The sequence below is a fragment of the Anolis sagrei genome, chromosome 2 (genome assembly GCF_037176765.1).
Source record: "Anolis sagrei isolate rAnoSag1 chromosome 2, rAnoSag1.mat, whole genome shotgun sequence".
NCBI classification, from domain to species: Eukaryota; Metazoa; Chordata; class Lepidosauria; order Squamata; family Dactyloidae; genus Anolis; species Anolis sagrei.
The window spans coordinates 192,184,138-192,207,023 of NC_090022.1; the positions used below are offsets into that span (position 1 = coordinate 192,184,138).

Sequence of the window (22,886 nt, forward strand, 5' to 3'; positions counted from 1 at the left end):
TCAATAGACATTAAATTGACTATTTCAATTCACCCCAGAGATATATGAAGATGTGCAAGATTTACAACTGAGGGGAAATCATCAGAAAAAGACAGATTTTCCTTCCAACAAGATTTGTTTTTTACAAACCTGCTGAATTTTGGATCTATAGTTAAGTCTGACACACAGAAACTCCGCAGGAAAAGTTTTTCAGCTAGAGGATTAGCTAAACTACTTATTCAATCTGCATGCCTTTTAAATCTTGAACCGACTATATCATTCCATGTTCTTATTCTGGATCATTTATTCTCTACTGCAGGGGAAAGAAATGTGAACCAGGCCTTCAAATTGCTGATAGAGACATGAACGGTGTCTCATGATATTGAGTTATTAGAGCCGGCTGGAGAACTCACAACTGCGCACACATGACCTGAACTTGGCCTTTGCTAGAAGCTCCATGAAACTGAACCCCTTCAAATTTAGAGCCAGTTTTGAGATGTCTGACAAAGAGGGATCCAGTGAAGAGACTGATGGATAGCTTTGTTTCAAAATCAATGTTCAGAACAGGGATTTTTTTGGAATATATTGGAGCAAAGCTTTATAAAAACAGTGATTTTCCTAGAAACTCTGGTGGAAAAAGCACTGCCCTTTGAACTAGTGTAGGGTATACACAACCATCAACACTGAAAGGAACAATAATAATAATAATAATAATAATAATAATAATGGAACTCGATAAGTAGGGATGACTCCTCTTGGGCCTGCAACTTGTTAGCTGCAATTCCACTTAGCCCAAGTACGCATCACCAATTTTAGGTCAAAAGAAACTGCAGGCCACCAATGTAGAGGAGAAAGTGTGCCCACTACAGGAGAGCTTTCCAAATGGTGTGTCATGACACGTTAAAGTGTTGACTTCAATGTATAGATGTGTTACATGAATGTAAAAAGAATCCTCTGACTCTATGTGAAATAAGCAACAAATCATATATTTTAAAAATATATAAATGAAATCAGATATAATGTGTCCCCATACGTTTCATTATTGCAATTTATGTATGATCAGTGTGTCTTATAAGAGGTTAATTTAATCTCTGATTTACTAGTAATACTGAATTACTTGTTGTGAAATGATGCATGTTTAAAGTGCATCACCAACAGGAAATGTTTCGAAAGTTCTTCTCTACAGCATCTATATATATAAATCTGTTAGGTTGGTTCAACGGGACAACAAAACTCTAAAAAAAACCAACAAAACTGCACCAAAATTCCCATGCCCATAACACAACTCACAAGGTACAAACATATCTACTCAAAATGAAAAACAACACAACACACTCATAAAATGGCAAAACAACAAAACTCAAAAAAACCCCAACGAAACTTAACCAAAATTCCCATGCCCATGACACAACCCACAAGGTACAAACATATCTACTCAAAATGAAAAACAACACAACACACTCACAAAACGGCAAAACAACAAAACTCGAAAAAAACCCAACGAAACCTAACCAAAATTCCCATGCCCATAACACAACCCACAAGGTACAAACATATCTACTCAAAATAAAAAACAATGAGTTCCCTGGCGCGCGCACACAGCCTTCCGGCCAACGTTCCCTCTGCAGAAGCCATGCCCACTCCAAGCCCCGCCGCGCCACTTCCCGCACACACACACACCCTGCCGCACGCACACACACAACCCCATGCTCTATCACTCCCCCCGCCGCCGCACACACACACGCAACCCCACTCCCCCGTCGCCGCACGCACACACGCAACCCCACGCTCCATCACTCCCCCCGCCACCGCACACACACACGCAACCCCACGCTCCATCACTCCCCCCGCCGCCGCACACACACGAAACCCCACTTCCCCCGCCGCCGCACACACACACGCAAGTCCACGCTCCATCATTCCCCCCGCCGCCGCACACATACACACAACCCCACGCTCCATCACTCCCCCGCCGCCGCACACACACACGCAACCCCATGTTCCATCACTCCCCCTGCCGCCGCACACACACGCAACCCCACTCCCCCCGCCACCGCACACACACACACGCAACCGCACGCTCCATCACTCCCCCCGCCGCCGCACACACACACGCAACCCCACGCTCCATCACTTCCCCTGCCGCCGCACACACACACGCAACCCCATGCTTCATCACTCCCCCCTCCGCCGCACACACACACGCAACCCCACTCCCCCCGCCGCCGCACACACATGCACAACCCCATGCTCCATCACTCCCCCCACTGCCACACACATATACACAACCCCACGCTCCATCACTCCCCCCACTGCCACACACACACACACAACCCCATGCTCCATCACTCCCCTGCCCCAATCTTACCTCCTTTTACTTCACACCACCTCCAAACCCCACCCGCCCCTTCCTGCCCTGTCAAAATCCAGGAAAGACAGAAAGGAAGGAAAGAAGGAAGAAAGAGAAAGGGAGGTAAAGAAAAAGGGGGAAGGAAAGTTAGAGAAAGAAGGAAGAAAAGGAAAGAAAAGGAAAGATGGAAGGAAAGAAAAGAGAGACAGCAGAAGAGAAAGAAAAAGGGGGAAGGAAGGAAAGAGGTAGAGAAGGAATAAATGAGAGACAGAGGGAGGGAAAGAAAAAGGGGGAAGGAAGGAAGGAAGGAAGGAAGGAAGGAGAGAAGGAAAGAAAAAAGGGAATGAAGGAAGGGAAGAGGGAGTGAAGGAAGGGGGAAGATGTAGAGAAAGAGGGAGGGAAGGAAAGAAGGAAAGAGAGAAGGAAGAAAAGAGACCAGAAGAGAAAGAAAAAGGGGGAAGGAAGGAAAGAGATAGAGAAGGAAGAGGAGAAGGAAAGATGGGAGGGAGGGAGGGAGGGAGGGAAGGAAGGAAGGAAGGAAGGAAGGGGGGAGGGAGGGAGGGAGGGAGGGAGGGAGGGAAAGAAGGAGAGAAAGAGGAAAGTTTGGCCACAGCAACGCGTGGCGGGTAAAGGTTGTTATTTCTATTATTATTATGCTATTATTCCTATTAGACTCTGGGTCCCAGAGGCAAAGCATTGCATTATTGTTATTGTTATGATGGTGGTGAAATAAAAGGAAATAAAAAGTGAAAGAAGGAAGCAAACAGGGAGGGAAGAAAGGCAAAGGGAGAAAGGGGGAGGGAATGAAGGAAAGAGAGAAGGATGAAATCAAGTAGTGAAAGAAGGAAAGAAAGAAAGAGGTTGAGAAGGAAGAAAGGAGAGAAAGGGGGAGGAAAAGGGGGAAGGAATAGGTAGGTAGGTACCTCTCTTTCATAATAGTCCAGATATCCACCTCAACTTTGATAAGTTTTACTAGAGGCCACAGCAACGCGTGGCAGGGCACAGCTAGTATCTAATAAAGACTGTAGTGCAGCCATCCTGCTTTCCAGGAATTGGCACTCTTGGCTACTAATCTTCAGTAGACAATTCATATTAAACTAAATGTCCTGGGGTGGCGGGAGGAGGCCAAGAACAAAACATCCATAACTTTGTCCCTCTGGATGACTACTGGTGAGCTTGAAATGACAAATGAGTTCATGTTTTCAAATGCTGAGAATATGCATCTGCCAAAGTTGGTCCCTGAAAACGGATATAGTCTTATAGGTTCCTGTGGGGTTCTAGCTCTTATAACTAAATACATTTAAAATTCAGTAGACTGCACCACAAGTAAGGAGCAGACTGAAGTTTGTACATTTTTTTTGTACTAAGGACTGTTCCAGGTTTGCCAAAGATTAATGTTTCAGAATGTTAAAGGTGGACAATGGGGATTCCAATGACCACGAATGTTGGCATGAAATAAGGGACATTATTAGCAAGGCTATTAGGGTCCCGTTTCCTGAGCATTTTACATGCAATCCCCTATGCTGAATGTGGCACCTATTCTGCCATTGCGTGACAATTCTTTTAACAATCTATATAAATAAAAATGTAATGTTTGTTTGTGGGATTAACCTAACTCAAAAACCACTGGGTGAATTGACACCAAATTTGGACACAATACACATATCAGGCTAATGAGTCACCATCATTCATAAAAACACAAGAGACTGAAAAAGCCAAAAATGCAAAAAGACGCTACAGCGCAAAAATGACTCCCCCAGCAAACAAAACACACAAAACAAAACACACAATAGCATATCCACACTCCCTTCCGGACTACAGCTCCCAGCATCCCGTAGACCAGGCCCTTTAGGAGAGGAGGATAATCCACATATATACACATATACACAAATATATACACACACAAAACACATATACACAGACTGGGCCACAGCAACGTGTGGCAGGGGATGGCTAGTTTAATATTAAAAGGATAATAAAAATCCAAAGGTTTTGCCAGGATTTATCTAATCATTGTCCTTAATAGGCTACACCATTTTGCTTCTGGGCATAGACCATGTTTGCCGCCACTGCATTTATGAGCTAATGGCAAAGTATTGCTTTTAAGTAACATATGAGAAGTGACACTTCTTACCAAAAGAGCTACATTTTAGCACCAAGCTCTTCAAAACAGGAAGCAGTTTGTCATTTAAATGCTGATGCCACAAAAAGGGGGATTAGAATTGATCCTTTCATCAAGAAGATTAGTGAAGATTACTAGGAATTCATTAACATACACTAGATTTATAAACCATGGTTGCTATAGCTGCTTTAATGATATTTTTGAAATAGTCCCATTTTGATCTGCACATCTGCCAGACAGCATCACTTGTAAACAGGAGCAGTAGCCAGAATTCCTGGCAATACATCTTAATGTATTCAAACAAAGAAAACTGGATCATTGTTTAGGATAAAGAGGACAAGCAACATATTCTACAAAGCTTTAAGAAAGAAGTATTCCCCTTCGCTCAGATCAAAGTCAAAATGTCAAATGTATGCGTGTGTCTGTAGGCATGCACACACATAGAGAAATGTACAGTTTGAACTCAGGAGACACCACTTGAGCAAAGATGTCCAATATTCAGCAGCCAAAGATTTAAGTCCAAATAGTCTGGAGTTTAGTGCAGGGGTCCCCAAACGTTTTGAACAGAGGGCCGGGTCACAGTCCCGCAAACTGTTGAAGGGCCGGATTATATTTTGAAAAATACATGAATACATATATTATTTGCAGTGCAACCCCCCCCCCCCCAATCAAAAAACAAAAACACACACTTCTATATAAATAAAAATGTAATGTTTGTTTGTGGGATTAACAGAACTCAAAAGCAACTGGACGAATTGACACCAATTTTGGACACAAGACACCTAACAACCCAATGTATCTCTTTCACTCAAAAATTGATTTTGTCATTTGGGAGTTGTAGTTGCTGGGATTTATAGTGCATTCTGAACCCCACCAACAATGGAATTGAACCAAATTTGGCACACAGTTCTCCCATGACCAACTGAAAATACTGGAAATACTGGAAGGGTTTGGTGGGCAGTGTTCTTTGATTTTGGAGTTATAGTTCACCTACATTCAGAGATCATTGTGGACTCAAACAATGATGGATCGGGATCAAACTTGCCTCCCAGGTGAGAAGCCTCCCAGGTGGGTCCTTGGAGACCAGAGTGGCTTGAGCAGAGGGTTCCCAGCCGCTATTGGTGGAGCGGCGCCGGGTGGGCGTGGCCAGGGAGCGCTGGCGTTCCCTGGCCATGCCCACCTGGCACCACTCCGCCAATAGCGGCAGGGAACCCTCTGCCTCCCAGTTGAAAAACCTCCCAGGTGGGTCCTTGGAGACCAGAGCAGCCGGAGCAGAGGGTTTCCTGGCTGCTATTAGCGGAGTAGCGGCGGTGGCGTGGCCAGGGAACGGCCACCGGCGCTGCTCCGCCAATAGCGGCCGGGAACCCTCTGCTCCGGCCGCTCTGCTCGTGTGGGAGGGAGAAGCCTCCCAGGTGGGTCCTTGGAGACCAGAGCGGCCGGAGCAGAGGGTTCCCGGCCGCTATTGGCGGAGCAGCGCCGGGTGGGCGTGGCCAGGGAACGCCGCATTCCCTGGCCACGCCCACCGGCGCCGCTCCGCCAATAGCGGCCGGGAACCCTCTGCTCCGGCCGCTCTGGTCTCCAAGGACCCTCCTGGGAGGCTTTTCACTTGGGAGGCAGAGGGTTCCCGGCTGCTATTGGTGGAGCGGCGCCGGGTGGGCGTGGCCAGGCCATGCTGCGCGGGCCGGAGAAATGCCTTCAGCGGGCCGCATACGGCCTGCAGGCCATAGTTTGGGGACCCCTGGTTTAGTGCAATGACATCTGTGAGGGCGCAAATCCTCCAATCAATAGTTGTGATTGAACAATTTCTTACACATAGAAATAACTCATGGAGGTAGCACATAGCAGGGAATAGAGAACTAGAACTTAGGTCCTTTTTTTTGGCCAACAAACATACAAGGATAACAGAAATTCAAGTGAGATGAACTATATACCAAGTCTTCACAACACGGCAATGCACAATGCAGTGACAAATATTTTTCCAGCGTTACAAAAAGAAAGGTTCTGCAAGGACCACTCAGAAGGCCACAACATGGGAAGTGGATTTCTACACAGAATGCTAACATTAATAATAATGATAATAATAATAATAATATTTATATCCCACCCCCTCTCACGAAAGGACGATTGTGCCTGAACTGAAACACCATAAGATACAATTTTCCACACACTCTAAGCCATATGGATGTCATCCAAAATCTCAAAAACAATCTCAACGTTACTATAGAACAGATTAATGAAAAGGGGGGGGGGCTGTGGTCCTCATGAACAAATCAGACTGCATATAAAAGAGGCTGAAAGGCAATTGTTCAACTCTACATTTTACAAATTTCTCTCTAAAGATCCCACTGGTGAATACCTGAAGGAACTATAGAAACTATTCATTTACAGAAGCAAGGCAATCCAGGAAAACCCCTTGTCCCAAGCTTTAGAACCTGCACTCTTGGCATATCTGGATATATATATGGACCCAATTGTTACTCCAACTGCTACCAGCATCCAATCTACATGAAGGTTACAACTCTATTTACTGGAGAAAGTACAGACTATCTACAACATCCAAGTGAACATCAGCCTAGACATTATGAATGTGGAATATATGTATATATTTAAAAGCCCACACTAAAATGGACAAGCCATAAGAAATACCATCCTGAATAGAACACACCAAGCCACTCAAACTGCAGTTCTGTTTATTCACAGTACCATTCAAGTGAAATAGAACACACCAAGCCACTGCATTTCTCAAACTACAATATGTACCCAAAACAGTAAAGAAAGGAATCAACAAGACAAGATTAGTTCCCAGGCACAATTTACTACAGAACAACACAAAATGACAGAACATCTTCAGTAGTTACTCACAGACCCCAGCTGAGATAATTCAAGTGGCTTGTCAATGAGCTACAACCAATTCTGGAGAACATTGTAGTTCTTTCACATGCTCTGGGAGAAAGGCTTTTGTTGTCCTGCAGACAGACTCCAAATCTTGAATTAGTTATGTACTTACAATAGGATGCATAACATGACTATAGCGACACAACCTTATCACAAACCCATATACCAGTGGTTCTCAACCTGGGGTCCCCAGATGTTTTTGGCCTACAACTTCCAGAAATCGCAGCCAGTTTACCAGCTGTTGGGATTTCTCAGAGTTGAAGGCCAAAAACATCTGGGGATCCCAGGTTGAGAACCACTGCCATATACTAATTCTGTTCCTACCTATTCTGGAAGTGATACTATACGGGTCAACAATACCACTCAATGCCACTATACTGAACAAACCGGATGGCCTCTGCGCAAGAGGACAAACAAAAATAAATCAGACATATAAGTGGTAAGACCTTAAACCTCCACCCCCATATAAAGTAAAGGATTTGAAGGTCACAGTCCTTCAACAAGGAAATTATGAAGGAAGGGTAGAAAGAGAAGTAGCCCAATTGAATTGTATTCACAAATTTCAATCTATTCGCAGAAGTATGAAAAATACAAAGGAATTTTATTTATTTACTATATTTAAACCCCGCTCTTCTCACTCTGAAGGGGAGTCAGAGCGGCTTACTGATCATGGCAAAAATTCAATGCCACACTATCCATACCATAGTAATACAACATATCAATTTATAAAACAATTAAAGCATATTAAATACAATAAAACAGATTAAAACATACATAGTGCCGAGTCTTGTTTTTCCATACTTCTTGATTTTCCCATGGCCATTATTCAGGCTGCTACATTGAGATTGAACTCCATATCACACTACTCCCCGAACGCCTGTGTGCAAAGCCAGGTCTTTATGTATTTAATACAAGGAGGGGCAGAGGAAATGCATGTTTTTCAAATGGGTAGTATGCTGGAAGGGAGAGGCAACGGTCGTCTCCCTCCACCAGCCCCAGGGCAGACATTGCCATTTCTCTAGCCATGGTGCTGTGGACTGTCTAGAACAGTGTGTTTGCAGTGCAACAGTTTAAAAAAAAACAAAAAAAAAACAGGGAATCCGTGGTGACTCTTCCAATGTTTCTTCAGACAACACTTCAATGTTGTGCAACATGGAGCAATACCCAACCACAACACTCTACTGCAATGGGTTCATAAGTTCTGGACCGTAAGAAATGTGATGAAGAGGAAGCCACCTGGCCTTCCTCAAAATGTATGAACACTTGAAAACATGGAAGCAGTGAGGCAGGCAATTCTTGTTAGTCCGCTACGTATTGTGCAGTGCCACACAGCGATTTTGCAGATGTCAAGTGAGTCCCAAAGGCACATGCTTCACACAGAATTGCATCTCCATTTGTACATGAGAATAACTGTGCAGTAGTTGAATGCCGGGGATTTCACACAACGCAAAGTGTTCTGTTTGGAAATGCTTGCCATTTTGGCCGAAGATAACAATGCAGCAGAAGTAATGATGAGTGACGAAGCACATTTTCACTTGAATGGTACTGTGAATAAACAGAACTGCAGGTACTGGGCAGTGAATAACCCACAAGAGCTGCACCATTGGCCTCTTCACAGCCCCAAAGTCACAGTATGGTGTGGTGTATAACAAGCCAGAATCATCAGTTCGGTTTTTGTTTTTTAAGAGGAGGACAATGCCATGACAGTGACATCCCTGCACTACATCACAATGTTAAATGACTTCATCCATCCTAATACGATAAGACAGGGACTTCCTGTAGAAATATGGTTGCAACAGGATGGTGCAACAAAGCATTTGGTGAGACCATTGATAGCCGTGGTGAAATGAATGTTAACAATGATATTATGTGGTCCACAAGCTCGCTTGAATTATCAGTTTGTGATTTCTTCTTATGGAGGTATCTGAAACCCAGAGTGTGTGCATGAAAACCACACACAGTAGAGGACTTAAAAGATGCCATTCGTCAAGAAATCATGACTGTGTCAGGGCAAATGTTAGTGAGTGCAATGGATAACTTTGTGCAGCGGCTCCAAATGTGTGTCCAGAACAACGGACAACATCTTCTGGATATTATCTTCCTATGTTTAACTGCATGGGCATACCTTCCTTTCTGTGAATGTATGATGTATCTTGCAAATAAACCAAGTTGTGCATATTTCAAAACCATGTGTTTCCTCGGCTCCACCCTGTAGAAGTCATCACTACTGCACATATAACAAAAGGAATCTTATCAGAGAAGGCGTTCACCCAAGAACACTGACTTTTGGTAATTCGATTTACTGCAAGTGGAATTGAGCTTTCTCCGTTTTTTACTTCTTTTCTCTTCCTTTACAGGTTGGTGGAAAGACCACATCACATACAATAAAATGACAAAGATATGGGTGATAGGAGGGAAGAAAAAGTGACTTTGGCTTAGTTATAATTCTGTCAGTGATATTTTCAAGTCCTCTGTTGACTTATAGTAACATCATGTATTTACACTAATGTAATTATAGATGCAGATACTGATAGTGTGAGGACCATTATCAGCCCACAAGCCATCAACTGCAGGTCCACTAACATTCCAGAAAATATTTTCTAAAAACCCAAGTGTAGCCAATTGACAGAAATATAGTGTCAGGCCTTAGAATGCTGGCTTTTGTTAACTTTTACTGAACTTATAGGTATTAAAGTGGCTATTGTTTAATTTGTTTTGTTTTGTGTTTATATTGATTTGTCATGTTGCTATCTGGTTTATTTTTACTTTGCATATATTATTCATTGCATTTATTTATGTTGTAAGCTGCCCCGAGACCTTTCGGGGAGATGGGGGTATAATTATTATATGATTATGAATTATTATAGAACATTAAAAAACAAAAACTGACAGTTCCCTATTTAGGTAGCCTGAAAGGCAGTGATAAACCCGCCAAGCCTAACCTTCTTTCTCTTCCATCCCTCTTATATGCAAGAAAAAGCAGGTTAGATAAAAGCAATATTTCTCAAGGCTGTTAATACCGAATCGCAAGGATTAAAGAGTCAGAACAACATACTCCTTCCTGGAGTCCTTTGGCAGACACAGAGGAATTGAAGCAGCGAGGAAGGTGGTGGAATAGTAGAAGGGGAGCTGACTAAGATCACACTGAACACTGCATCTCAGCACAGACAGCCAGGTGGACACCTGGTCTTCAACATGGTTTGATGTTGGAACTCCCGTAAGGAAAATCTTCAACCAAAAGTCTAAAACTCATTTGTTTTCAACATATATCTGGACCAAAAAACTTATCCAGATTGCTTATAATAGCAGGCATACGTTTCTTTTCTAGAATTTCTGCCACCCCTTAGTTGAACATGGCCAAGGTTGTGTACCACCCATGTAGGTCTTAGTGGACTGAACCCTGGCTGCCATCTACAACCCCGCCTCAACTTCTAGACCTAGAATTATTTTGAAATACAATATTGTCTTGCTTAAGGAATGAAGTGATAAATCCAACACACACACAGTCTTATAACATTGCAGTAATAAAGGAGATGTATCAAACAGCTTGATACTTTTTCCTGGACGAAGTTGAATTTATACTGGACGACATAAACCCAAACTACAGAATAGCCTTTTTTCCCCCTACTGATTTTTGAGAGCCTTCGCGTTAATAGAAAGGAAATGTTTTTGATATATTGTACATATTGGATTTTTGCCAAGCACAAATTAAAGTTATCATGCCTACGATAAATCCACACAGCACAGGCTTTATTAAGTGTATCACTAGAGGTAGTACTCTGAAGTCAACTACGAACTCTTTCTTTCTAAAGAATGAGCCACACCCTGTTATCCTAACTCTAACCTAGATTTTGGGTAGTTTTAAATAATGGTGTACAGTGTAGTCATTACAGTTCCAGATGAGATCTCTTAACAGCACATGAAGAGAAATTCAAATGCTATTTCTCAATACAAGAATTCAGCTAAGAAATTATACATTCGTGCCTTTAATTTTTGCAAGGAATGCTTTCTAACAAGTCATGCTAATTGCTCAATTCACAGGCCACAAAAATTAACTTTTTCTGGCAGGGATCAATTATTTTCTTATAGCAGATCAGGCAAAGTTCTGGATGTGGCTAGTTAAATAAACGATTAATATTATCATGGACAGAATCTAAATGTAATAAAATAAAATCCTCACGCAGTACAGGACTGAAATAAATTCTAAATAACATGGAAATTATCTTCAAAGTAAAGTATAGTCTAAGCATCTTCACAGCTCCATTTTGTCCCTTCATGAGAAGCACCACCAAGGTTTTCCAGTTAGCATAACTGTTTCCCTCTCCGAGTCCATCATTATCCACAATCAACTGTCCTACAGGAAATTAACCATGCAATCTCTACATGAAGTCCTACAAGGGACATGCAATTCAACATCTGCTCACAAGTAAATTTCACTAATTTCAAATTTCACCCAGGCAAGTATGTATAGAGTGGTGAGGCTTATTTCTTCATTAAAATTTATAAAAGATTATAGAAAAATGGCTGCTTCAACATTTTCTCTTTACTGTTTTCTGACATTCACCATGTACAGTTTGAATATGGACTTATAGAGTTGATACTTCCAGGCACGTACATTGTGTGTTTGTTTTTGTAAATATGCAATTTCTAAAGAACACAGATAATACTATATTAATGTTGATATTATTTTCTGGATTTCTCTATTTCTTGCTATGACTGTGTGTTTTAAGTTGTTTCCAGCTTACACTGACCCCAAAGTAACTATCACAGGGTTTTCTTGGCAAGAGTTGTTCAGAAGGGGTTTGCCATTGCTCCGAGCCTGGGAGGGAGATTTGCTCCAGGGCACCTAGTAGGCTTCCATGGCCGAGCAGAAAGTCAAACCTGGGACCCTGAGAATGTGACACATGTTGAGCCCTGTTGGACAGACAAAATGGGAAGCACCAAAACATTGCATTGCAGTTTCTGAGAACCGAAAAGGGAGTTCTGCTCCTTAAGGCTCCTTAAGAGAGAGTAAAAGCAGTCATCACAGTGCTTTTCCATTATAGAGATCCTCCGAAGATGCCAGCCACAGATGAAGGCAAAACATCAGGAGAAAATGCTGCTAGAACACAGCCATACAGCCAAGAAACCACACAACACTCCATCATAGAACTGCTCCCATTACAAGGAATGGGAGCACAAAAAGCAACCTGCCTCTCATGACTTTCACTTGCAACACATTCAAAATATGACCTGAATATTGGTCTTGGAATATGCATGCACACCTAAGATGCTTTAAGTAAAGTTAGCACAAAATGTGTGGAGAAAAAGCATTCAGTAAGCAAATAGAACCCATCTTTGCAAGTTGGCTAAGGACATCATCCAATAGTGCAATACCCTCAACTGTGCTCAGTTAATTAATCCTTACCCACTCACATATGTCGTCCAGATATACAGGATGCAGCAAAGCAGTAGGACTCTGTTCACAGAAATGTATCTCTATCTGAAATGAAACTGCGTGATCCCTCAGACAGTAGCTTAAACGCATTTGCTAGCCCCAGCTAGAAGTGACCCAACAGCTCAATGAAAGGTCAATGACCATGAAGGCCCTCTAATGAGTTGAACACTGTTGGAAGCAGGTGAGTGGACAACCACAGAACATCATGGATGAAATACAACTACAGTTCCCTTCATTTAAATACACAACGATACATATACTAATAAACATTTCTAAAAAATGTTGTTCTTCCCTCTCCCCGCCACATTTCAATTGAAATGCCCTAGAGTTGTTGGGATATTAAAATATTTTGTTTAGTAAAATATAAGTCAATTAAAGATGCTAAATAAAATCAAGCTCTATTTTATACTCTTTAATCATAATTAGATCCATCCTGTTATGTCATTGATGCTTCTATGCTTCAAAGTTAGCTTTAAAACTTCTGTGGAATATTTTCCCCCTCAAAACTTTTAGAGAGATCAAATAAGTATTGAATAGTATGCCATCCTATCAACATACCTGTTAACATTCATTAAGATGCTTTAAAAATTAAGTGTGAAAAAACAGAGAGAGAATGGCAGAGAGGTGATCAAGTCAATATACTCTCATGCCAACAAACTGTTGAAGTCTTGAATGCAAGAATTAAATTAGCTATATGTGAAGCTGTTCCAGTTGATGCACAAGAGATGTTAACAGGGGAATAGTATATTTTAAGCTTGAGGGGAAAGGATGATCAAGACTGTATTTTGAACAACAGGCTCCCTGTTCTACCACATACTGATTTTACCCGGAAAATGCTTGTAGAAAAAAGTATCACGCATATGTGGACCAGTACAATGCTCGGGGGAGGGGAGTTGTCAAATTGTGAAAAACAGTGTGTCCTTGGTATCCATGGGAGTTTGGTTCCAAAACTACCCCAGCACATGGATTCCAATATCTGTGGATGCTTAGTCTCATTATATACAACTGTTTAGTAAACAGCATCCCTTATTGAAATGTCAAAATCAAGTTTTGCTTTTTTAGATTTCTTAAATTTTCAATATGTGAGTGGTTGAATCCATGCATAGAAAGGGCCAACAGCATGTACAGTAATTCCCATCCTTGCAGGTATGTAAAATGCAACAGACATAACATGTGAAAATCAGTGGAAAAACAGACTCACTCTGGATACAGACACAAAACACATAATTCGGCAGTTTACATAATCCAGCAAAGTGCTTTATGATATTCATAACAGAATAAGGGAGATATATACTTTAGAGTAGAGCAAGGCTCTTCAATCAGAGCACTGGGATATGCTCTCCTTTTTCTTACAATCCATCTCTTGTGTGCCCCCAAAATGCTCTCTTGATGAAAGAATGACCAAAACATCAAAAATGATTTCAACAGAAAACAACAAGCAGTCTTGCCTGGAGCTTATGTAACCACTCACATTCAGCATCTGGTTAAAAGGTTCTCTATCCCAGAAGATTATCAAGGCCATTAGCCATGGATCACAACTGGATGTGAAAGACGCCTGATATTGGCCGTCTACAAAAGCAGCTGACAGAGACTTTAACCCATACAACATTTTCCAAATGAAGTTCCCATACAAAACCATCACACAATATTACCTATATTCCGAGAACTGCAAAATGACCAGTTCTGAGAGAGGATTAGAATACACCTCAGTAAGAAATATTTAAATACTCAGTACTATTCTGGTTCAATACTTTAAAATTCCCAGAAGGTCAGCTTCACAAGTCACCCATTGTGTAATAAAAATGTTAACCATTTGTAGACAGGATTATGGTAGAGGAAGCCAAACTAAGCAACTCAAAATTAGTATCATTAGTGGAAATTCTAAATGACCTGCATTAGCAGAAGATAAGAGCTCTTGTATAGTTATCTCCAATCTTGATTTATGCTGCTGAATACTATACCTCAGTACTACTTGTCACCATAACTGGTTAGAAGATATAATCAACAGACACTGAAGCAGACATGGGTACCCCTCCATTCTTTCACTGAACTTTTATGGGGATTCTGTACCCCGAAAATAATAATTATCTTAAACCACCCTATTTCCCCAAGGCAAAACATACAACTGCCAACAGAAAAACCATACAACAAATTTAAACATTATAAAACATAAACATAAATTCTATTAAAACAGTCACAAAAAAATTTAAAACTATGTGGCTTAAGATCTTCTATCAGTGCATAAATCTGATTTTCTGCTGTTGTTTTTCTGGGGGGAAAAGTGTTCATTGTGGTACATTTATAAACACTATCAAAAAGAAGAAGAGGAAGATGATCTGGTGCTTGAGAGACAGATCCTAAATTCAAACCTTAAGTGCAAAAATGATTATTTTTAAACTGATCATATGCAAATTTCAACTGTGCCAATAAGCAGCTTCCCTCTGAAGCATTTATCTTCTTTAAAATATTTTTGCTTAAATTTATGTAGCTAGTACTATGTATTTTTTCACTACTGTCTGAATATAAAAGTTCTAGAGGACAAAGACAAAGTTAGAAAGTTACTGAAACCTTCACAGACCTTCAAAAACAGAAGGGAACTACACTATCCCAGGTTCATCTGAGGAGTAAGTAAAAGGAACATAGAAGAAAAGTAGGAAAGGATCCATCTGCACAGAACAAACTACCACCACCAAAGGCAAGGTTTCTAAATTAAAAAAGAGAAGGGGAAGGAGAGAGAGGGGCTCTTTCATGACAAAAGGGAGAACAGGACAGAGTACAAAACTTCTGTTCAAAGCATTTGTCCTGAGGGATTATTGCAAGATGACATGATAAGCACCAACCAATTTCAATACAAAAATCAACAAAACTCACTACAGCAGAAGCACTACTGTACATATTTATAGACATCTGGTTTACATTTATTTTCAATAGACCAAGATTTTAGAAATAGGTGGTAAAGTAAAGGTTTCCCCTTGACATTAAGTCTTTTTATGTCCAACACTGGGATGGCTCTCATCTCCATTTCTAAGCAAAAGAGCCAGGGTTGTCCATAGATTCCTCCAAGGTCATGTGGCCAGCATAATTGCATGGAGTGACGTTACCTTTCCGCTGGTGCAGTACTTATTGATCTACTCACATTTGCATGTTTTCGAACTGATAAGTTGGCAGAAGCTGGGGCTAACAATGGGAGCTCACCCTGCTCCCCAGAATCGAACTGCCACCTTTTGGGTAGCAAGTTCAACAGCTCAGTTTAACCCTCTGAGCCACCAGGATGATATTTAACTGCTAAAATAAATTTCTTATACCATATCCGAAAGAACTCTTCCGAATCCTGACCTTATGAAGTCACCAAAATGAATTCCAATTTTAATAATTCATTCCATTTCTAAAAGAAAGGGAAGAGGGCAAGCTTCAAAGACTTAGCTGAAAACATTTCAGTCATTCTGCTGGCTTGCAAGAGTCTAACAAGTATGGCTCATAAGCTGTCCATCTTACACTGCTATCCATGTGGCTTAAAAACACAATGCTTTTATTAAATGTAAGCAGAGATTGGAAGTGCGCTGAATTTTGAGCCAGCTCTCTCAATTGTCAGATACCAGCTCCCTGCATTCTGAACCAAATACCAGATGCATCAACTGTCAGATTTAACACTGTGCCTTTCACTGCATTCTCAAGTTACTTTTCATTTAAGTTATGCGTCTTCTTTATATGGCAGATAGGTCATCAGTGGCTTACTCTATATCCTGGTTCAGAGACAGTGATTACCCTGTTTACACAGAACACAAAGCACATTGTAATCAAGAATTAGATAACAACCTCCCTCCCATTATCTTAACGGGCTAAACAAACTAGGAAGAGACTGCTAAGCACATAATCAAAATCGGAGATCCTGGTCTGTTGCTCCGTTTACCAGTCAGGACCAGAAACATGGTTTGAAAGGTGTATCTTGCTGTATCCTCCAGCCATTTCACATAGCCCCAGTCCCTTCCAGCATTCATTTGAATCATTTGCTATTTTATATAAGGGACACCATTTTATCTCATCATATATTATGGACTTGAGCATCTACAGATTTTGATATCTCAGTGAAGTTCTGGAACCAAACCCCAGGAGAGCCTGAAGGCCTACCATACATACTTTCTAAGAAAAATATTTCTGTGATTTATTCTTATTAAAAAGACCAGAAGGGCTGCCAATTTAGTGATGTCATTAATAATTATACATTAAGCGCCATTCAGAGTTGCTTACGCACATATCTGGCTATACGGAAATCAAGACAGAATTCTGACTAGGAAAATTAATTTAATACAGCCAATTCACTACTAGATGGAAGATGGATACTGAGCAGAGGGCAAGGCCTGGCACCACAACACTTAGCAGGGAAGTATAATTAACTAATACAAACCTCCCCTCACCCCCAAGTATTGGCAAGCTGCAGCAACAAATGAATAGAGCCTTGGAAAGTTTAACAAGCTGACTAGAAAACTGCACATAGCTCTTCCCTCTTGCGCCAACTGGAACCCATCAAAACTGGAGGATTTCACCCATTTGGAGATCACTGGTGAAACTGAAGACTCACGATAGACCTTGAGATCTGGCAACCTTAATTATATGTCCAATTACCCAGATAAGTCAGGTTTGTTGATACTCAAGTAACTTCAGGAGCAGCACACCAAATGTAGAACTCTCTCTCTCCATCTTAGGAAGTAATAAAAATACTCATTCTTTTCTTTGTTTTAGACAGCCCATGAACACAATTCTGTTGTGACATATCAAGTTAACATTGTTAATAATTTTAATTTAACTTTAAATTTTACTCTATTTCTTTGCTTCTCTCAAGCACTAGAATTAGATCTGAGTGTTCAATCCACATGCATTAATGGGGGTCAACTCAAAAAAGAAAGATAATGGTTCATTTTCTTTAAATACAGCCTAATCCATTTAAGTTGATAGTTTCTGTGACCATAAGGAAAGTACATTACTGCAAGCAAATAAAAGTGCTGTGCAGGCAGATGTAGCACAGAAAATATATCACAAAGAGAATACATATTAAATGTTGTATGTATTCAAAACTTTGGCCCCAGGACAGAATCTTCTGGCACTCCACTTTTAACTTATTCCAATTTGAAATTCAGCCAGGTGACAAGACTTTCAACATGGTTTTCAAGCAGTTATGAAACAATCTGATGGCATTTCCACCTATTTCATACTTAGTCAGTTTTCCAATCACAATATTATAGTGGGCCTTACAAGACACTGAAAGATAAGAACAGAATTCAAAAAGACCTTGATAAACTAGTAAACAGAGTTAAAACTAATTAAATGAAATTCAACGTAAGAGCTGCCGCAAACTAGCGTCTTGGGAGAGCAAACTGTGCCAGCACGACCAATGACGTCGAAGACTCCACCTCTTTCTCCGCGCCCGTGTGTGCTAAGGCAGCGATGCGAGCGTACTCTCGTGTTGACAGAATTCAACAGCGAGAGTACACTCGCATCGCTGCCCTAGCACATGCGGGCGTGGAGAAAGAGGCGGAGAAAGAGGCGGAGTCTTCGACGTCATCGGTCGTGCTGGCACAGTTTGCTCTCCCAAGACGCTAGTTTGTGGCGGCTCTAAAATTCTACAGTTAGGTTACAAAAACCAATTGCACAAGAATAGGATATATGGCTCAACAGCAGAACATGGGAAAAGGACCTTGATCATAAACTGAACATGAACCAGCAATATGATGTTCCAGTAAAGAAGGCAAGTACTAGTTTAGCCTGATTAAGAGAAGTATAGTTTCCAGATGAGATTTTTTTTTGTCATGTCAGGAGCAACTTGAGAAACTGCAAGTTGCTTCTGGTGTGAGAGAATTGGCCGTCTGCAAGGACGTTGCCCCGGGGACGCCCGGATGATTTGATGTTTTTATCATTCTTGTGAGAGGTTTCTCTCACGTCCCCACATGAGGAGCTGGAGTTCATAGAGGGAGCTCATCCGCCTCTACCCGGATTCGGACCTGCGACCTGTGGGTCTCCAGTCCTACCGGCACAGGGGTTTAACCCACTGTGCCACTGGGGGCTCCTCCAGATGAGATAATTAATAGCCCTAGTATATTCAGAAAAAGAGCAATATGGATTATAAGAGAACAAAACATATGAGGAGAGGCTGTAGGAACTGAGCATGTTCAGCTTGAAGAGAAGACCAAAGAATGATGTTACAGAAGAGTAAGATCTTGCTTTGACTTTACATGGAACTGCTTGACAGTGAAAACAATTCCAGCAATAGAATCAATTACCCTAAAGAGGTGGCAAAGTCTTATTCTCTGCATGTCTTCAAAGAGGCTGGAGAATGACCAGCTAATACTACTTTAGCTCAGTGGTTCTCAACCTATGGGTCCCCAGGTGTTTTGGCCTACCACTCCTAGAAATCCCAGCTAGTTTACCAGCTGTTAGAGGAGTTCTGGGAGTTGAAGGAAAAAAACATCTGAGGACCCACAGGTTGAGAAACACTGCAAAGTTTATCTGGAGACTGGACCAAGCAGATGATTGAAACAATAATTGATCAGGCCCCTTCCAACTCTGAATCCACACTGGTTTCAGATACTTTACCACCTGTATAATAAGTTATATAACTTGTCCATAGTACCACAAATCTCTACTTTGGAGACCAGTATATTCTACTTTCACATCTCTAACAATTCTTTCTCTTTACAGCAAAGTGACCTGTTGCTGTTTATATAATCCTGAGTAAACCTACACAAAGTACCAGTTCCATATAAAAATCAAGTCTGGGTTCAACACAAAGCTTGAAATTATTATTTGTCTAATGTATGAGCAACTTCTCAGTAATTAACAATTTCATTAACTTCACATCAAGTTTCCAAAGTGTATTAAGACTAATTCAGTTTATCCATCAAATAATTAAATAAATTTTGCATCCATGTAAATTGGTTGCATGAAGCAATAATTTGACCCAGACTACTGTTACTGAGTAGAAATTGATGCTCCTGCTGTAGAACGAGTGTAAACTGCAATTGCAGGGGTATGTTCTAAATACCCTAATGGTATCAGATCCTGCACTTGAATACTAGATGCTGTAGGCTATATTTTTCAGAAAGGAACTGGCAAAACCACTTCCTTGCCTTAAAAATCCATGGGGTTCTAATAAATCAACAGGTGGCTTGAAGGCAAACACAAATATAGTTACTGGAAAGCATGCATGGGCTTTAATGTCAGAATAATGCACTGTGTTACCTCTCATTTTAGAGGACCACAAAAAAGCACCCACACAAATGCCAGCAGATGGTGGAAACAGGAAGTATGCCTGTTCAGAAGTGGTCTATGAAAGATCAAATGCTTGTCTTAATCCAGCAGATGGGGGGGGGGGGGGGAGCAACCACAACAATTTGACACAATTACAAACAAGGCAGCTGACAACCAGATCAAAGTGGCAAAAGTCAGTCCCATAGTCTAGGTATAACAAATCTACCAAGGATCGCAACGTAGCCATGCACGAATCTCCATCCACCAGTTCTCCTTTTACAAACAGAGACTTTGCAAAGCAAGTCATTTTCTTTACTTACCTCATGCTATAGGCACCGGCTCCTAGCTCTTGGCCGATGCCAGAGAGGCTGGCATCAAAATCCTGGACCAGGCCCGACTCGATGACTTCATCCGCCAGGGGTAGTTTCAGTGCCCAAGCCATTTTGGCACCTCAGGAGCTCACTGGCTAGGGGCAGACAGACAACTCCTCCAGCACATTCAACACACTACTAGAGGGCCCTTTGCAGGTCTTCAGAGGCCAGAGCATTCCCGGTGCAACCCCATTTGGAGCAAGATGAACAGCCTAGGGGCCCCATAAGCCTCAGACGGAGCACCCTTTAAGCACCCACCTCCTTTTAAAAGCAGAACTTTTGTAAACAAATCTTGCAATGCCGGTTAACCCTTTGTTTAGCACGCACACACCTTCCTCCTGGTATCCCAACTAACTTTCCTCAAACACTATTACAGCTAGCGGAGCCCATGCATACAATGGGGGCTTGTGGAGAAGCAGATCAGAAATTTTTTAAAAAATGTGTTGTTATTATTACTATTATTTGCTTACATCCACATTTACCCTCCCCAGGGGTCCTGCAACCTTGCCAGGAATATTCCCCTACACTCCCAATCACTTTCCTCAGGAGTTCTGAGAGTAAGAAATAGAATGACGATATAATATCACATAATATTATGACATATATACTCTTATTATTTGCTTACATTCGAATTTACCCTCCTCAGGAGTTCTGAGGGTAATACAATGATGATATAATATCACATAATAATATTATGACATATTATACTCTTATTTGCTTACATCCGAATTTACCCTCCTCAGGGGTCTTGCAACCTTGGCTAATTATTTGAATGATGCACTAACTTTTTATCAAGCACCCGGACTGCTCCTAGCAAGTGCCATGCGTGGAAAGGGGCTTGAGGAGAGGCAGTTAAGAAATAGTAGGAATATTCTCTTACAAATCACTTTCTCAGGAGTCCTGAGGGTAAGAAATAGAATGATAATACCATGTAATAATAATAATAATAATAATAATCAAACTCAAAATCAATCTCCTAAGGATCCTGAACAGAAGAGGTGTGTAAGAAACAGAATGATAATTTTAACTATAATTAAATAAAATTATTATTACATCCAAAATTACACTCCTGGGGGGGGGGGGCAGTGGAGGAGAGGTAAAAAATAAAATAATAATAAAGCTAATAATAATAATACTCAAATCTCCTCAGGATCCTGAAGAGGTGTGTAAGAAATAAAAAATATTGTTGTTATTATTAATCACACTCCTCAGGGGTCCTGAGCAGTGATAAGAAATATATAATAATACAGGTAACCCAAAATCAGTCTGTGTGGATCCTGGAGAGAATTATTATTATTATTATTATTATTACATCCAAATCACACTCCTCAGGGGTCCTGAGGAGTGGTAAGAAATATATAATAATACAGGCAATAATAATAACTTAAAATCAGTCTGTATGGATCCTGGAGAGAATTATTATTATTATTATTATTATTACATTCAAATAACACTCCTCAGGGGTCCTGAGGAGTGGTATGAAATATATAATAATACAGGCAATAATAATAACCCAAAATCAGTCTGTATGGATCCTGGAGAGAATTATTATTATTATTACATCCAAAATCACACTCTTTGAGGGTCCTGAGGAGGAGAGATAAGAAATAAAGTAATAATAAAGGAAATAATAATATTATTCCCAATGACTCTCCTCAGGGCTCCTCCCTTGACCCTCAGAGGGCTATGTCTCCATCAGAAGCTCACTTGGCAAGGCACTCCCCACCAAGCGACCTCCCAAAGGCCTCCTCCTCCTCTTGCTTCTCTCAGAAGGAAGACCTACCCGCAACCCCACGGACCCAAACACGCCTCCTTCCCTCAGCCTGGCTAACAAACCCGCCTCCCAGGCTCGCCCTTCGGCCCTGAACCCCCCTCAGGGCTCAACACAAGGGCCTCCCGCTGCGGGTCAGCGTCCCCTCAGCGCCTGTGAAACAAACAACTGAGCGACCCACCCTGCGGTTCACAGTTGAACCGCCCGGGCCCGCCTCCGACCCTGGCCAAGGGATGTACCACTCTGGAGAAAGGGGGGGGGGGGACACAGGGAGAGAGAGAAACACCTTGTTCGAGAGCGACCCGCTTTCCCAGCCCGCCCCGACGCGGCCTCCTCAATATGGAGAACGCCGCTAGACATGCAGCAAGCCCGGCGCGCCGAGCCCCGCCCTCTTCTCCTCCCGCGTCGCCCTTTCCAGCCAATGGCGACGCGCTTTCCCCGCTCACTCCTCCGCCCGGCCAATCAAATAGCGAGAAGGGAGAAACGTCCCCTCTGCATTGGCGAAGGCCAAGCCTAGGGGTGGGGCTCCAGTGGAAATGGGCGGGGTTTTGTGAAGTGGGTTTACAAGGTGCCCAACGCAGATTGGGATAATTGGAACGGGAGTGGCCCAGGATTTGTGGATTCATCTGACACACGCTCCATATTTATTGATTGATTTCGTGTCAAAAGTATTGCATAAACCAATAAGCATAAAACTGATAAAATAAAGGAAGCACAAG

The 22,886-nt window shown here is 41.6% G+C and overlaps 1 protein-coding gene across 1 annotated transcript in view; it reads right to left on the reverse strand.

The window, feature by feature from the left end:
* TFCP2 (transcription factor CP2) overlaps nucleotides 1–22,504 on the reverse strand; it is a 49,407-nt gene extending 26,903 nt beyond the window's left edge. Inside the window, exons 1-2 of the mRNA XM_060762809.2 lie at nucleotides 22,454–22,504; nucleotides 20,346–20,491 (exon numbers count right to left, since the gene is read on the reverse strand). Coding sequence (XP_060618792.1) covers nucleotides 20,346–20,467 — 122 coding nt within the window. The 5' untranslated portion in view covers nucleotides 20,468–20,491; nucleotides 22,454–22,504. The remainder of the gene's footprint in view (nucleotides 1–20,345; nucleotides 20,492–22,453) is intronic.
* Between the last annotated feature and the right edge of the window lie 382 nt (nucleotides 22,505–22,886).